This window comes from Oncorhynchus mykiss, chromosome 17 (genome assembly GCF_013265735.2).
Source record: "Oncorhynchus mykiss isolate Arlee chromosome 17, USDA_OmykA_1.1, whole genome shotgun sequence".
Taxonomy (NCBI): Eukaryota; Metazoa; Chordata; class Actinopteri; order Salmoniformes; family Salmonidae; genus Oncorhynchus; species Oncorhynchus mykiss.
This window is the reverse complement of record NC_048581.1, coordinates 46,376,192-46,394,405: the sequence shown is the minus strand read 5'-3', so window position 1 is coordinate 46,394,405 and position 18,214 is coordinate 46,376,192. Positions and strand designations below refer to the sequence as shown.

Here is an 18,214-nt window from a genome sequence, read left to right as displayed (position 1 = left end):
CAGCAGCAGATGATGTGCAATTTTCTAGCTGAATACCTCCCAAAGTGTTGTTGGTGACGAGGCGGCGGGGGGGGGGGGGGGGCATGCTCAGAGCCTTGCTTTTAATGCACAATGAAAACATGACATTTGAATGGAGGGAAAGAGGAAAGTAAGATTAACAGCGAGCAGCCGCTCCTGCTTACCCAAGCATCCACTTCTGCTGTCTGGGAGAGAGAGAGCGGAAGAGAGAGGGAGGGCAGGGGGATGAGAGAAAGAGAGCGAGGGGGGTGGGGGAGCGGAGGGGAGTTGAGAGAGAGAGAGAGAGCGCGGGAAGAGAGGAGCAGGGCGAGACGGCGGATACAGTGAGAGAGAGAGAGAGAGCAGGTAGCGAGATCGGAGAAAGAAAGACAAACGGAAAGAAAGGGGGGAGAAAAGCAGAACACACAAGGTTAGTGCAGTGATTAAACGAGTCAGGCTGCAACAGAAGACAGCGCTGGGAGCTGCAGTTCGCCTGCCATGAAACCAAACGGGGTTAAAACACGAGCGCCGTGCCATAGCTCAAGATTAAATAGACAGTACAGAGATGAGAGGAGGACAGAGGGATGAGGGGGGGTTAATAGATAGAAAGAACATTGTGTAATCTCACAAAAAAGACCATTCTTCACCGTACAGAGCCCACGTGAGGCTAATTATTAAGTCTCGATGTACAGAATGAGCGCTGAGCGAGACACACGGACGATGAGCTGAGATTAAAGAGGGAGGTGAGGTTCGCACAGAGGAGGACCTGGAAAGGTCAGGGGAGGGTAAGACGTTAAAGTGTTCACTTTCGTGATGTGGCAGAGGAAGGGGTTGTCGGTTAGGAGATACAGTCGTCTGGCTTTGTTACAATATCTGTCTGGGTACAACAACTACACCACTCCCCACCAGCTCTTTAAATAACGTGCATCGGAACATCTAGCTAGGGCCAGTTTGCATCGGAACATCTAGCTAGGGCCAGTTTGCATCGGAACATCTAGCTAGGGCCAGTTTGCATCGGAACATCTAGCTAGGGCCAGTTTGCATCGGAACATCTAGCTAGGACCAGTTTGCATCGGAACATCTAGCTAGGGCCAGTTTGCATCGGAACATCTAGCTAGGACCAGTTTGCATCGGAACATCTAGCTAGGGCCAGTTTGCATCGGAACATCTAGCTAGGGCCAGTTTGCATCGGACCTTCAGCCTGTACCTTGACGAGTTGTAATCAGGTGTATTGCGGCTGGGCTGGAACAAACACCTTCACCTCGAGTAGCTCTCCAGAAACATTGTCGGCATGGAGACCCTTGCACTAAAACGTAACGTGCGGTTTACAACATACACATGTTTCTACGGCATTTTTGACCCCTTTAAAATACAAGATGATCATTGGTCGCCCACATTTAAGACGACTCGGACTGCTCCAACTCCGCAACTGCACCCAATAGTGGCGCAGAACATTTTCTCTCGGCCCAGCGCCAATCCAACTTGTCGACTAATGTCCCGAGCTCTTCATTCGTGGAGTCAGGTCAGACTGGTGCCGGACTGGAACAATACAAGCACAGTCCTGGGAATCCTATAGAAGAAGCAATTGGGAAACACTGAACGGCACTCCACCGCTGGACCCAGGGTCATAGAAGTAAATGAAGTAGAATGGCAGGATGGCCTTACACTGGACCCAGGGTCATAGAAGTAAATGAAGTAGAATGGCAGGATGGCCTTACACTGGACCCATGGTCATAGAAGTAAATGAAGTAGAATGGCAGGATGGCCTTACACTGGACCCAGGGTCATAGAAGTAAATGAAGTAGAATGGCAGGATGGCCTTACACTGGACCCAGGGTCATAGAAGTAAATGAAGTAGAATGGCAGGGTAGGCTAATATAATATGGCCACGGCCCATAAAAAGTCCCATTGAGCTAAATGAGGTGAGCTCACAGAGGCGGTGTGAAGCGGTTACAGCCCCACCATCTGTTTGTGTTTGAGCCTCCCCCTCTCTTTAGAACACTCAGAGGCTTTGTCCCAACTGGCACCATATTCCCTATATAGTGCACTGAGCGCTGGTCAAAAGTAGTGCATTATATGGGGAATAGTGTGCCATTTGGGATGCGGCCCAGAGTGTTAGTGGCTTGGAAGAATAAGGGGTTAGCGGAGACACACGCACATAGACCAACTTAAGGGGTTTGAATTTACACACCATCAAGCTCCACAAATGGTCTGTAAAATTGTCTGATGGCCATTCAGCAATTCAATTGTTTTGTCCATTGGTTCCCGTAGGGACAAGCAGTCAACTCAAACCTTACGTTCTACCACTTCTTCTCAACAGATGCTCGAAGACAAATGCTCCCAAGCATAATCATTGTTGAGTTACATATACAAACGAGTGTGTGTTTGTGTATGCATTGTTTCCTCAAATCATTTTGACCAAACACACACAGACCTCATTATAGTTCAACTCAGGCTAACCGTCTGGGCACAACACAGCCACACCCCTGTGTCCATCAGACAGGCTAGGATGTGGTGTTTTTCCATTGGGCTAGAGTGGCTGTTCACAGCCTGCTGCCACCCCTGGTAGATAACACAACCCCACCCCCTGCCAAACCGAGAGAGTTTAAACCGTAATCTAAGCGTGGCACAAGCAGTTGCCAACCTGGTGCATCTGGTGACCTAAGAGGCAGTACCATAGCAAACAGATATGCTAGTTAGCTCGAATTCAATATCCCAAATGTAATGGGAACTGAGAGAATGGGAGAGTGTGTGTGTGTGTGTGTGTGTGTGTGTGTGTGTGACTGACTGACTGAGCGGACGAGACCTTTGGGTCTCACAAACACACACACCGACTCGCATGGAGAGAAGCGCTTCCTAGGAAATCAATTATGCAAATGAGGAATTATGCAAATAGAACATTTGAATAAAATCTGTGTGTTTGGGGAGGAGGGTTTTGGCGTCGTTTGGTAGTCTGTGTTGGTGTTCAAACTGGAGAGAGAAGGAGATATATATACAGATACAGAGAGGAGATATATACAGATACAGCGAGAGAGAGGAGACATACAGTGGGGCAAAAAAGTATTTAGTCAGCCACCAATTGTGCAAGTTCTCCCACTTAAAAAGATGAGAGAGGCCTGTAATTTTCATCATAGGTACACTTCAACTATGACAGACAAAATGAGAAGAAAAAAAATCCAGAAAATCACATTGTAGGATTTTTAATGAATTTATTTGCAAATTATGGTGGAAAATAAGTATTTGGTCACCTACAAACAAGCAAGATTTCTGGCTCTCACAGACCTGTAACTTCTTCTTTAAGAGGCTCCTCTGTCCTCCACTCGTTACCTGTATTAATGGCACCTGTTTGAACTTGTTATCAGTATAAAAGACACCTGTCCACAACCTCAAACAGTCACACTCCAAACTCCACTATGGCCAAGACCAAAGAGCTGGCAAAGGACACCAGAAACAAAATTGTAGACCTCCACCAGGCTGGGAAGACTGAATCTGCAATAGGTAAGCAGCTTGATTTGAAGAAATCAACTGTGGGAGCAATTATTAGGAAATGGAAGACATACAAGACCACTGAAAATCTCCCTCGATCTGGGGCTCCACGCAAGATCTCACCCCGTGGGGTCAAAATGTTACTTTGTTACTTTGGTCCCAGCTCTCTGCAGGTCATTCACTAGGTCCCCCCGTGTGGTTCTGGGATTTTTGCTCACCGTTCTTGTGATCATTTTGACCCCACGGGGTGAGATCTTGCGTGGAGCCCCAGATCGAGGGAGATTTTCAGTGGTCTTGTATGTCTTCCATTTCCTAATAATTGCTCCCACAGTTGATTTCTTCAAACCAAGCTGCTTACCTATTGCAGATTCAGTCTTCCCAGCCTGGTGCAGGTCTACAATTTTGTTTCTTTGACAGCTCTTTGGTCTTGGCCATAGTGGAGTTTGGAGTGTGACTGTTTGAGGTTTTGGACAGTTGTCTTTTATACTGATAACAAGTTCAAACAAGTGCCATTAATACAGGTAATGAGTTGAGGACAGAGGAGCCTCTTAAAGAAGAAGTTACAGGTCTGTGAGAGCCAGAAATCTTGCTTGTTTGTAGGTGACCAAATACTTATTTTCCACCATAATTTGCAAATAAATTCATTAACAATCCTACAATGTGATTGTCAGGATTTTTTTTCTTCTCATTTTGTCTGTCATAGTTGAAGTGTACCTATGATGAAAATTACAGGCCTCTCTCATCTTTTTAAGTGGGAGAACTTGCACAATTGGTGGCTGACTAAATACTTTTTTGCCCCACTGTATATACAGATAGAGGGAGAAAGTGACAGCGGTAGAGATGAAAAGAGAGCAAGGGGAAGGAAAGAGATACAATACAATCCCAGTCATACCAGGTAAACTGGTTGTGCCAGTTAGTGTGCATGTTTTGCCCTGTTATTTCCAGAAGTTAATATAATGTAAAGGCTGAAGAATGGGTCAAATTCAGGTTATGGGAATGTCTAAGGGCTGAAAGTAAAACGTGTATAAAAGTGGTTTCTGGGTTTAAATAGTTTCCGGGTGGTTACCCCCCCGAAAATAACAGGTACGAGCTCCAGGTACACACAGGTACAGTAAGCCAAAAATACATCTTACTCACAGAAACACATGCAGTAAACCCAGTAAAAGTCTTCTCCTTTTCAGTCTCAAATACACTCCCATTACACCTCTGAATGGACCAGGCACTGTCCTGATCTGTGCGTCCACGCACGCACGCACCCGCACACACAGGCGTAAATTAGTTAGTCTATCTGTATGCTCATTAAATGTGTGTACTCTTCACATAGCTCAGGGATGCTAAATGAATTAGCACTTTAATCAGCCTGCTTATTCTAAGTACAGACTGGTTGGAATAATATGGAGAACGAGAGGGAGGGTGGGAGGGAGACAGGCGAAAAACTCCAGCACACCGCCATGCAATCTCCATAGACAAACATTGGCAGTAGAATGACCTTACTGAAGAGCTCAGTGACTTACAATGTGGCACCGTCATAGGATGCCACCTTTCCAACAAGTCAGTTCATCAAATTTCTGCCCTGCTTGAGTTGCCCCGGTCAACTGTAAGTGCTGTTATTGTGAAGTGGAAATGTCTAGGAGCAACAATGGCTCAGCCGTGAAGTGGTAGCCCACACAAGCTCACAGAACGGGACCGCCAAGTGCTGAAGCCCGTGGCACGTAAAAATCTACTGTCCTCGGTGGCAACCTCACTACAGAGTTCCAAACTGCCCCTGGAAGCAACATCAGCACAATAACTGTTCGTCAGGAGCTTCATGAAATGGGTTTCCATGGCCGAGCAGCCACACACAAGCCTAAGATCACCATGTGCAATGCCAATCGTCAGCTGGGGTGGTGTAAAGCTCGCCGCCATTGGACTCTGGAGCAGTGGAAATTCTTTCTCTGGAGTGATGAATCACACTTCACCATCTGGCACAAATCTGGGTTTGGCTGATGCCAGGAGAACGCTACGTGCCCGAATGCATGCTGCCAACTGTAAAGTTTGATGGAAGAGGAATAATGGTCTGGGGCTGTTTTTCATGGATCGGGCTCGGCCCCTTAGTTCCAGTGAAGGGAGATCTTAACACTACAGCATACAATGACATTCTAGATGATTCTGTGCTTCCAACTTTGTGGCAAAGGTTTGGGAAAGGCCCTTTCCTGTTTCAATGCCCCTGTGCACAAAGCGAGGTCCATACAGAAATGGTTTGTCGAGATCGGTGTGGAAGAACTTGACTGGCCTGCACAGAGCCCTGACCTCAACCCCATCAAACACCTTTGGGATTGAAACGCAGACTGCAAGCCAGACATAATCGCCTAACATCGGTGTCCGACCTCACTAATGCGCATGGCTGAATGGAAGCAAATCCTCGCAGCAATGTTGCAACATCTAGTGGAAAGCCTTCCCAGAAGAGTGGAAGCTGTTATAGCAGCAGAGGGGGGGATCGAGTCGAGCAGGTGTCCACATACTTTTGCTTATGTTGTGTATATTAGAATCCAGTTATGACCCAATTGGGACCTAATACTGCTGCTGTATTAAGGGTTGGCCAACCCTTCTCCTGGTGTGCAGGATTTTGCTCCATCCCTGCTCAGAATCAGAAATCAAGTTCCTGATGAGTAGAATCAAGTCATGAACAGGAGCAAAAACACCGAACCCCATTTTGATTTTGACAATTCAAAAACCTTGTCGTCGTCACACACTCTCTCTCTGTCCCCATTTGAACACTATGACCAGTATCTCAGAACCTAAATCCACTGGAACACACAGTGGTTGACAATCAAATGAGACCATTCAAAAACACTCCTCTTCCCACTGCCTCATTACATTTGGCAATCATTTTGATCTGAGCTCACATTATTCCGATCCACACCGACTCACTTGCCCTTTGCGCCGCCAGGGTTACAGCCAGACGTCCCTCTTGCGAGCCACGGCGGGATAAAAATCTCCTCAGCCCGTGTGGTCGACTCGTTGGCTATTGCCAGAGGCTGGCATTGGTAGGGAAGGTGGGGTGTGGGGCGGGGGGGGGGGGGGGGGGGGGGGGGGGGTAGGGGGAGAGCTGAGAGAATGGAGCTTAACGGCTTTAACATGCACAAAAGATGTCAAGTCTGGTGATTACATAGACTGATAAGGGCCGGGTGGATCTGGAGCCTAACGTTGCTTATCTTTTCTCTTCTCCTCGCAGCGTAGGTTCCCCTTGGAGAGGAGAGCTTACAGGGGGGTTTGATGGTGTGTGTGTGTGGGTCAGGAACTCAAATCATGGGACTGCACCCAATAGGTTAATCAACCAATTCCAAATCAAACCCTAGCCCCAGACCTGTAAAGGATTTCACAGGTTAATAGGTCAACACAAGCAAGCTCTCTCTCCTCCCCTCTCTCGTCTCTCCTATTCCCACTGACGAGCTGCCTTTCTATCCCGCTCAAGCACGGAGCCGTTGCTTGCTAGTGGTAGTCCAAAGACACAGCTAACAGCCGACGACCATAGCCGTGGGAAGCAGGGGTGCTACAGTACCCCCTGAATTTAAAAAAATACATATACAGTACCAGTCAAAAGTTTGGACACGCCTACTTTTTTTTTTTTTTTTTTTACTAAACTCGACAAAAAAAAGAAACGTCCTCACTGTCAACTGCGTTTATTTTCAGCAAACTTAACATGTGTAAATATTTGTATGAACATAACAAGATTCAACAACTGAACAAGTTCCACAGACATGTGACTAACAGAAATGGAATAATGTGTCCCTGAACAAAGGCGGGGGGGGGGGGGGGGGGGGGGTCAAAATCAAGTCAGTATCTGGTGTGGCCACTAGCTGCATTAAGTGCATTAAGTGCAGTGCATCTCCTCCTCATGGACTGCACCAGATTTGCTAGTTCTTGCTGTGAGATGTTACCCTACTATTCCACCAAGGCACCTGCAAGTTCCCAGATATTTCTGGGGGGAATGGCTCTAGCCCTCACCCTCCGATCCAACAGGTCCCAGACGTGCTCAATGGGATTGAGGTCCGGGCTCTTCACTGGCCATGGCAGAACACTGACATTCCTGTCTTGCAGGAAATCATGCAAAGAACGAGCAGTATGGCAGGTGGCATTGTCATGCTGGAGGGTCATGTCAGGATGAGCCTGCAGGAAGAGTACCACATGAGGGAGGAGGATATCTTCCCTGTAACGCACAGCGTTGAGATGTCATTGCAGGCCTTGCAGGCAAACAAGCTCAGTCCGATGATGCTGTGAAACACCGCTCCATACCATGACGGACCCTCCACCTCCAAATCGATCCCGCTCCAGAGTACAGGCCTCTGTGTAACGCTCATTCCTTCGACGATAAATGCGAACCCGACCATCAGAGAGATGAGACAAAACCGCAACTCGTCAGTGAAGAGCCCTTTTTGCCAGTCCTGTCTGGTCCAGCGACGGTGGGTTTGTGCCCATAGGCGACGTTGTTACCGGTAATGTCTGGTGAGGACCTGCCTTACAACAGGCCTACAAGTCCTCAGTCCAGCCTCTCTCAGCCTATTGCGTACAGTCTGAGCACTGATGGTGGGTTCCTGGTGTAACTCGGGCAGTTGTTGTTGCCATCCTGTACCTGGCTCGCAGGTGTGATGTTCGGATGTACCGATCCTGTGCAGGTGTTGTTACATGTGGTCTGCTAGTGCGAGGACGATCAGCTGTCCATCGTGTCTCCCTGTATCGCTGACATCTGCAGTCCTCATGCCTCCTTGCAGCATGCCTAAGGCACGATCACACAGATGAGCAGGGACCCTAGGCATCTTTCTTTTGGTGTTTTTCAGAGTCAGTAGAAAGGCCTCTTTAGTGTCCTAGGTTTTCATAACTGTGACCTTAATTACCTACCCTCTGTAAGCTGTTAGTATCTTAACGATCGTTCCACAGGTGCATGTTCATTAATTGTTTATGGTTCATTGAACAAGCTTGGGAACCTGTGTTTAAACCCTTTACAAGGAAGATCTGTGAAATTTGGATTTTTATGAATTATTTTTGAAAGACAGGGTCCATTGTTTATTTTCTACATTGTTGAATAATAGTGAAGACATCAAAACAATGAAATAACACATAAAAAAGTTTCACAAATGAAATTCTTCAAAGTAGCCACCCTATGCCTTGATGACAGATTTGCACACTCTTGGCATTCTCTCAACCAGCTGCATGAGGTAGTCACCTGGAATGCATTTCAATTAACAGGTGTGCCTTGTCAAAAGTTAATTTGTGGAATTTCTTTGTGGAATTTCTTTCCTTCTTAATGTGTGTGAGCCAATCAGTTGTGTTGTGACAAGAAACGACAGTCCACTATTACTTTAGAACAAGGTCAGTCAATCCGGAAAAAGTCAAGAACTTTGAGGATGCAGTTGCAAAAACTATCAAGCGCTATGATGAAACTGGCTCTCATGAGGACCTCCACAGGAAAGGAAGACCCATAATTACCTCTGCTGCAGAGGATAAGTTCATTCGAGTTACCAGCCTCAGAAATCGCTGCCCATTAAATGCCTCAGAGTTCATATAACAGACATCTCTACATCAACTGTTCAGAGGAGACTGCGTGAATCAGGCCTTCATGGTCGAATTGCTGCACTACTACTGAAGGACACTACTAAAGGACACTAGTAATATGAAGATATTTGCTTGGGCCAAGAAACACAAGGAATGGACATTAGCCAGGTGGAAATCTGGTCTGATGAGGCCAAATTTGATGTTTTTGGTTTCAACCACCGTGTGGGAACTCCTTCAAGACAGTTGGAAAAGCATTCCAGGTGAAGCTGGTTGAGAGAATGCCAAGAGTGTGCAAAGCTGTCAAGGCAAAATGTGGCTATACTAAAGAATCTCAAATATAAAATATACTTTGATTTGTTTAACACTTTTTTGATTACTACATGATTCCATACGTGTTATTTCATAGTTGTTATGTTTCACTATTGTTGTACAATGTAGAAAATAGTGGCTGTAATGGGGATGGGAAGGTGTAGACTGGAGTGAGGACGTAGTCATAAGCGGTCCGTTCCCCAGCCTGCAGCAGCAGGGTGTCTGTGTTAACATGCAGAGCGTGAGCTGCTGATAGATGCCAGCTAGGGTGTGTGTCCGTGTGTGTTTTTCCCAGCCTTGACTTTAATGAATGTTGGGCCTTTCATCATCGTTCTTTTGGACAGTGTCGGAAGCACTGCAGAGTCTCATCTTTCCCAGTCATTTTCGCGCGCACACACACACACGAGAGGTGGGGGGGTGAATAAAATATTAAGTCTGGATCGCATACAGCACGTTGCTGTGCTGGGCACGGATCAATTCTGGTTTGTATCCTAGATATGGGAAATAAGCTCTACTACTGCCATCTAGTGGTGAAGATGGGAACGTTTCTGCTATTTATGAGTCTAAACATAGGAAGACTGCTTAAAAGGATAGACGTGCCATGAGCAGCACCACAGATATTGAGATCAGCGAGATGCAAGACCTCGCTCTCACACAGATGCTGGCCTTCTAGGCCTAGTTGCAAAGAAAAAGCCATCTCTGTCCAGTGTCTGTTCTTTTGCCCATTTTAATCTTTTATTTTTAATTGGCCAGTCTGAGATATGGCTTTTTCATTGCAACTCTGCCTAGAAGGCCAGCATCCCGGAGTCGCCTCTTCACTGTTGACGTTGAGACTGGTACTTTGCCGGTACTATTTAATGAAGCTGCAAGTTGAGGACTTGTGAGGCGTCCGTTTCTCAAACTAGGCACACAAATGTACTTTTCCTCTAGTTCAGTTGTGCACCGGGGCCTCCCACTCCTCTTTCTATCCTGGTTAGAGACAGTTTGCGCTGTTCTGTGAAGGGAGTAGTACACAGCGTTGTACGAGATCTTCAGTTTCTAGGCAATTTCTCGCATGGAATAGCCTTCGTTTCTCAGAACAAGCATAGGCTGACGAGTTTCAGAAGAAAGTTATTTGCTTCGAGCCATGTTGAGCCTGCAATCGAACCCACAAAAGATGATGCTCCAGATACTCAACTAGTCTAAAGAAGGCCAGTTTTATTGCTTCTTTAAAATCAGGACACCAGTTTTCAGCTGTGCTAACATAATGCAAAAGGGTTTTCTAATGATCAATTAGCCTTTTAAAATGATAAACTTGGATTAGCTAACACAACGTGTTGGAACACAGGAGTGACGGTTGCTGACAATGGGCCTCTGTACGCCTATGTAAATATTCCATAAAAAATAAATCTGCCTTTTCCAGCTACAATAGTAATTTACAACATTAACAATGTCTACGCTGTATTTCTGATCTTATGTTATTTAGGGCAAGAAAGTTGCTTTTCTTTCAAAAACAAGGACATTTCTAAGTGACCCCAAAACTTTTGAACGGTAGTGAATACTTTCATATGGATTCTGGATGGTTGTGTACAGGAATGGTGTGACTTGCACCTCCAAAAACACACACACACACACACACACACACAGAGAAAAACATACAGACACCTATAACACACTTCTAGAAAACCTGTCAGCACCAGCTAGCTTTTCAAACACTTCATGATTCCAAATTCAATCAACATGTCTTTGATGCAGATGGATATTCCTGTATGTGTGAGCTCAGAATGTATTCCCCCATTCTGGGATGTGTGTGTGTGTGTGTGTGTGTGTGTGTGTGTGTGTGGTGTCTGCAAAAGAAGAAGAGTATATTTGCAGAGAGGGGTGATAGGAACGAAAGCAGGTGCTAATGAAAGAAAAGAGCGGTGGAGGAAACAAGTCTTATGCTAATGTGCTTTGTCGTCTATTCTGAAAGTGCACTCCTGAGCTTAGTATATAGTTCAAATGAGAGGAGACCCTGCTACGCCTCCTCTTCCCCCTCAGTCTCTTCCTTTCTCGCCCTCTCCGAAGTGCACTGCAGACGTTAGTATAGTTACAATGAGAGGAGACCTGCATTTGAATATAGGAGGATGCTGCTAGTGTAGAATCACACACTAAGGCGATCAGATGAGAGTGAAACTTTGAGATACAAAACACGATATACAACTTTATTGTCCATATGTTAGAGCGAACAGTGGAAATATGTATTCTGCTCTGTTCTCAACCTCCCCGCAGAAAGCACACATCCCACATACAGGGTCAAGCTGCGCCCCTGGATGGAGAGCAACTTGCGGCAAGAGAGCAATGAGCAGAGGCATATAGTAAAACAGATATGGAATATAGATCTCTTTCTCACACACACACACACACACTCCCTCTCACACACACACTCCAACTTCACACACAATTCAAACAAACAAGTCGTTAACACAGTGCAGTTGCGATAGGTGAGGAAAAGGTCAGAAGGATCGGACGTAGACACTGTTCAGAAATACTCCACGGAGCAAGAGGCACGCTGTCAAAAATCACTCCCCATTACCCATTTAGTCCTATGTGTGTGTGTGTTGGTCTGTATCTGAGAGGAAGCAGGCATGTGAGAATACAGAGACAACGAGAGAGGAGAGAAAGAGAGGGACAGCAAAACAGGAGGAGGAATAGCAGTTATGTCAACACTACTATCTCCAGGGCATGATCTCTCTCACTACTGATCAAACTCTGAACACAGCCGTGGCTAAAACAACACCTGGTGTATCAAACTAGGCGTGCACAGACAGACTCACACACACACCGAAATATTGCAGTTGTGATCGGTCTGACAGCGGGTTCACACCTGTCAAAAAGCCCCATGGTCAAAAGAAACTAGAAGTGATTTTCTATTCTATCACGTCTGTGGTTGAAAAACAATGCAAAGGTTGTTTATCCTCTCCAAACGCACACGGACCAACGCTACCAATTTGTCACTAAAACAAACAAAAAAAATGACAAAAAACAAAGGCAATCACGGAGACTCAGGTGACTCATTCCAATGGAACATCATTAAGCTTGGTGGCCAAAGTAATGAAAACCCAACCAGATAAATATTCAATATTCATTAAAGCCAACTCCGTAAAAAAAAAAAAAAAAAAACACAAGTAAACAAATCAACTGGGAGAGTGGGGAGTAAAAACAGACGACCAGAGTGAGTCGGTGCACTCGAGAACTGTAGTGTACGCTGCATTTAGCTGCTTCTTAAGACTTGACTGAGCAATCAAACCCACATGCGTTTGTGCATGTGCTTGTACGCAGGCACGCACAAATATCAATTTCCTTCACCTTCATACAATAGTGTTTTATCAGAAATATGCTTAGTTGGGGGTGGGAAATTAATGTCAACTAAGTAGGACTAGTTTACCAGACGAGCTAAATGACTTCGACGCTCACTTTGAGGCAAGCAACACTGAACCATGCATGAGAGCAGCTGTTCCGGACAACTGTGGGATCACGCTCTCCATAGCCGATGTGAGTAAGACCTTTAAACAGGTTTGCATTCACAAGGCCGCAGGGCCAGATGGACCAGCTGGCAAGTGTCTTTTCAACCTCTCCCTGAACCAGTCTGTAATACCTACTATGTTCAAGTTCCTCGGGTTCCACATCACTAACGATCTATGATGGTCCACACACACCAACACAGTCCTGAAGAGGGCATGACAATGCCCCTTTTCCCTCAGGAGGCTGAAAGGATTTGGCCATCAGATCCTCAAAAAGTTATACAGTTGCACCATCGAGAGCATCTTGACTGGCTGTATCGCCGCTTGGTATGGCAACTGCTTGGTATGGCAACTGCTTGGTATGGCAACTGCTTGGCATCCGACCACAAGGCACTACAGAGGTTAGTGCGTATGGGCCGGTACATCACTAGGGCTGAGCTCCCTGCTATACAAGACCAGAGGAAGGCCCTAAAAATTGTCAAAAGACTCCAGCCACCTGCCATAGACTGTTATTTCTGCTACCACCAGAAAATGGTAACGAAGTCTGGAAACAACAGGACAGCTTCTACCCCCAAACCAATAAGACTTCTAAAGAGTTAGTTAACAAAATAGCTACCCAGACTTTTTGCACAAACTTTTTTGCTATTGTTTATTATCTATCCTGTTGCACATTGACTCGGTACTGGAACTCTGTGTATATAGCAAAGTTATCGTTACTCCTTGTGCATGTATTATTACGTGTAATTCATTTTCTTTTTTCTCAATTTTCTTTCTCTCTACATTGTTGGGAAGGGCCGTAAGTAAGCACTTCACTGTAAGTCTAGACCTGTTGTTTACAAAGCATTTGACGAATAACATTTCATTGGAGTCTATTGTGGTCAAGGTACAGTAGTTCACATAGGCCACGCCGTTTCATTTTCTAACCAGCAGAGGGCACTGTACACTAACAGAAAATTCTTATATCAGAGGGCTAATTGCTAATCAAATACCAGCCTAATATTGGCTCTTTCGACCTCGCTGTGCTAATACTCAATAGTCATGATGTATTTGTGCAATTTCCCTTGACATTAAGGTGACATACTCAGGTATTAGACACCATTATAGCATTTCTAGTACAGCAAAGGGCACTAACTCCGATATTACTATGGTACTCACACATATTATTAGGACATACTAATGTCATTAGTTTCTATGATAACAGAGTGCTAACTATGTGGAACTGAGTTAGGGATGAGCTTTAGTTCAATACCAAATAGGCCCCGAAGTCCTACACCAGGGGTGTCAAACTCATTTCATGGAGTTTTTTCTCTCCATTTTCTTTCAATTAAGACCTAGACAACCAGGTGAGGGGAGTTCCTTACTAATTAGTGAACTTACTTCGTCAATCAAGTACAAGGGAGGAGCGAAAGCCCGCAGAAACTCGGCCCCTCCATGGAATGAGTTTGACACGTGCACGACCGTAGAGGTCTTCACGAGTCCAAAAAGTTGGACCTGTTCCAAAATGGACCTGGGGCTTTCCCACCCAGACCCGATATACATAAATATAGAGACCCATTCTCAACGGACCCGAGGACAACTAGACCCGTTCCATAGAGACCCGGACGGATCTAGACCCGGTCTGATTAGATATGATTGAGGGAAGCAGCAGAAAAGTTATTTTATAAGCTACTTTATTAACAGGAGCTAATAAAGCACAAGAGGGAGAGAGGTGCCGCTCTAGCAGGCTGGAGGGAACGAGAGACGGCAACCAACCAAGCCGGCTCGCGCTCTCGTAGACTAATAGCTGCCATTGCTAGGTTATTTATCATCAAATATGATGACGTAGGACCTGTCTCGACTGCCTCAAACCGGGAGAAGCTAGTTAATTAAGTTAGCTAACATTAGATAGCTAGGCTAGCTGAGGCTGCAGTGCTTTCTAAACCTACAATTACAAATAAGAACAACTCCACTAAGAATATTAAGTAGCAGCCTGGCTACTTGCTGGCTCTTGGTTGTTGTAGCCTGTCCTTCTCCTTTAACTTTTAATTATGTCATTTTAATTCCATCTTCCATTGATTAGATAGCTCCTAACTTCTGCCACACACGGAGCGAGGCTATATGACTGCTTTGATGAGTCACGATTGGTCAACAAGATACAAGCGCCACTCTCGTGAAAAGCAAGAGCAGCAGCATAAATTATACCATGTCTCTCTCTCTCTCTCTCCCCTGCAGCAGTAGCGTACGGGCCATTCCGGACAAATCAGTTAAAATTACACGTACACGAGACACGTGATATTATTTGGAATTCTGAATGCGGACTCGCTCGGGTCCCGGATCGAGTCTCGGATATTCGGGTACAGGTGGATCCGTGAAGACCTCTACCATACACTATATGCACTTGTGGAGATCTAAGAGGAATTGATTTGTATAATATTATGAAATGTCCACCTAGCCTATCAAAAGGGCAAGGTGGAGCTATTACCATTTTGCTTATACCAATCAAATCCTCTTAGACCTCGACAAGTGCATAGAAGTCCATTTGGGATTGGGCCCTAGAGGGCAGCAGAGAGGAGCCCACTGACTCACCAGTTGTTTGGCCTTCATCAGCTCCTCGTGGGTCTTGCCCTTCTCTCGGAGCACGGCAGGGTTCAGGCCGTCGTGAGTCTCTCCTTTCCTCCCCGCTGTGGCTGCTGCTGCTTCTTTTTCCCTCTGGGCCAGTCGAAACAGTTGCTCCTGCACTTGGGCCTGCTCCCTCTCAAACCTACACACATACGATGAACATGAGACAAACTCAACCTGTAATGTAGGGGTGGCCAACCCTCTGCGTGGGGAGATACTGTGTATGCAGGCTTTTGCTCCAGCCCAGCTCCAATACACCTGGCAACTAATCGGCTGCTCATCGGGACCTTGATTAGCTGAATCAGGCAGGATAGAGTAGGGCTGGAGCAAAAACCTGCATACCTAATCAGCCACCCGTGGTTGGCCACCCTTGCTATAGGAAAACACATGGACTGCAGTTTCATCTAGGCCTTGGCAACAGGCCCATGCCGTCACAAAGGTGGCTCATGAGAAGTCAAACTACACTGAGACGCTAGTTAGCCTAGCATTTAGCATGACACAGACATGAGCCGTTAGCATTCCAACCACATAGTGAGCCATGCTGTTGACATGGCCTACTGCCACCATGCTAGCGGTAAATAAGAGCAACATGAGGTGTCGATAGCTCCCTTAGTCTACAAATTCATTCTCAGAATGACATGTCTGGCTAGTGTCTAGTTCCATACATTATATCGCATGAAAAAAGGTATTACGATCAACCTAAGGATATCACAGAGTAAATTTGATTAGTAAATCCCCGGGGGTGCCACAAGACTGGTCCTCCAGGAATGGATTGAGTGACACTGCACTAAGGTGTCAAATCCTAACTTCAGATAAGACTACACACGCAACAGTCGTAGTGATGTCAGTCAAGACATGATTCATGCAAAGGTTTGAGCAACATACACTGTTGCAATCAGGTGTGCTACTAGACTGGAAGAAAATCCTGCACACCAAGGAATGGAGTTGGTCCTCAGGTGTAAAGTGTATAATAGTGGCAGTTGAACTCACTTCCTCCGCAGCTCCTCCTGTGCCTCGGCAGCAGTGGGGCCAGGTCTTGGACCTGCAATTACATCCAGCCATTTAAGAATGGTCTTTATAACAATCCATCATATCCATTTCCCAATTCCACGGTAATCACTTCCATAAGACGGTCGGCTAACATCACAACACAACTATTACTGTAGTCCATGATTAAAAAAATCTCCAAAAATGTTAAACATTTATGTCCCTGGGACCAAAAGGCCTACTTTATCTCCAAAGTCACAGTTGAGTTGAGCACTTAGGTCGTCGCGCTCTTCCATACCTGGTGCAGGTTTGTGGCTGCCAGGCTGGGGTGGCGGTGGATTGACTCCGTCCGTTCCCTGCGAATCTCGCATCCGCTGCATCAGCTCCCCTGAGAGCTGTGTATTGCGTAATAAATAGGTTACATTGTGCAAAACTGGTCAGACGGACATTCAAAGCAATGGGTGCTTGCACAAAGACCTAAGTGTCAAGTAATATACACTAATAGGCTAATTATTATTTCAAGGTTTAACACTTTCCAGTGTATGTATTGGATTGTAATTACTCCTGAATAGTATATAGGCCAATAACTATAGTAACAGCATTGTTAGACTGCACTTACAGAAGTAGACTAACCCTTACCCTAATGTATAGCAATGAGTAGCCAAAACCCTATGAATTACGACTGTATTAGAGATATTACTCAGTAATAAGAGCACCATAAGTGTGACCCAATTCTTTGAAACAAGTTGATTTGGGCACACGTATTATATAAATGTAAGAAGATACTGTCAATCCCACTTTGACACTAACTTGCTGCCCTAGACCAAATCAAATGTGTTTTTCATAACTTTATGTAGGGCAACTTCAAACAATTCGCCAATGACTTCCTTTACAAATTAATGATAACATTGACATATTGCGAGTCTCCCATCGGCCTACATTAACCGTCCATCTGCAGGTGATATGGGAATAAATCTATTTGCTCAAAGCTAGACCTGCATTATTATAAGCCATAACCTAAAATATTTGCGTTATAAATTGTGTTGGTCAAAAATATGTGGTCTAATGATATTATTGTAGCAGCCTAGAACGAGTCCAGTACGGTTAAATATTCTCTGTAGCCTACAAAGAACCGCTACAGTGTACCGTCAAGTCCAGACAACGACGCATAGCGGACTGGGGGGGAACCGTGATCGAATTCACTTGAGGACACGGGAATACATGACATTTACATTAGAATGCGGGTCTGTTACTTGCATTTGCTTTAAAATACACAACTATTTCCGTTCTATACTGCCGGATATATTTACTAGAGATACGGTAATGCAACCAAAAGTCACGGACACACTAAATATAGCCCATTAGAGCTATGTTGCATTTCATTTCTCTGTCGCCATGTCAAATTATTTTTTACTTGGCAATGAAAGTCGCCGTTTTCTAATCAGTCGCTTAACGTTACTTGCCTTAACTCCGTGAATGACTGTGACCTTCTCTTCTTCATCCAGGCCGAATGACACTTTTCTCCTCGTACTTTCACTGCCTCCCATGGTCAATGGTCGGCTTGTATTAACCTGTATTTAAAAAAACACTGCCCTACACTAGGATACTTTACAAGTCTACAATAATGTGAAAGCAACCGTAGCCGCCACAGCGCGTCGCGGACAAAATACTCACAAGAAAAGGTCACTTTCCAGGACGGCCAGTAATCTCAACGCGTATAGGTGGAGAACATAAATCGGACTCCAATTACAGTTTATCTTGTATCATAGGCGACCATAAGTGGCTGGGAATTGTAGTTCTGTAGTCATCCCCTGTCAACCCAA

The 18,214-nt window shown here is 45.4% G+C and overlaps 1 protein-coding gene across 2 annotated transcripts in view; it reads right to left on the bottom strand.

The window, feature by feature from the left end:
- LOC110493975 (MICOS complex subunit mic25a) overlaps window positions 1–18,146 on the bottom strand; it is a 60,267-nt gene extending 42,121 nt beyond the window's left edge. The window contains exons 1-5 of one of the 2 annotated variants that reach the window (XM_021568613.2): window positions 17,855–18,146; window positions 16,690–16,786; window positions 16,395–16,446; window positions 15,372–15,546; window positions 183–203 (exon numbers count right to left, since the gene is read on the bottom strand). In XM_021568613.2, coding sequence (XP_021424288.1) covers window positions 183–203; window positions 15,372–15,546; window positions 16,395–16,446; window positions 16,690–16,786; window positions 17,855–17,938 — 429 coding nt within the window. In that variant the 5' untranslated portion in view covers window positions 17,939–18,146. The remainder of the gene's footprint in view (window positions 1–182; window positions 204–15,371; window positions 15,547–16,394; window positions 16,447–16,689; window positions 16,787–17,854) is intronic. The other variant, XM_021568614.2, reaches the window with a different exon arrangement.
- Between the last annotated feature and the right edge of the window lie 68 nt (window positions 18,147–18,214).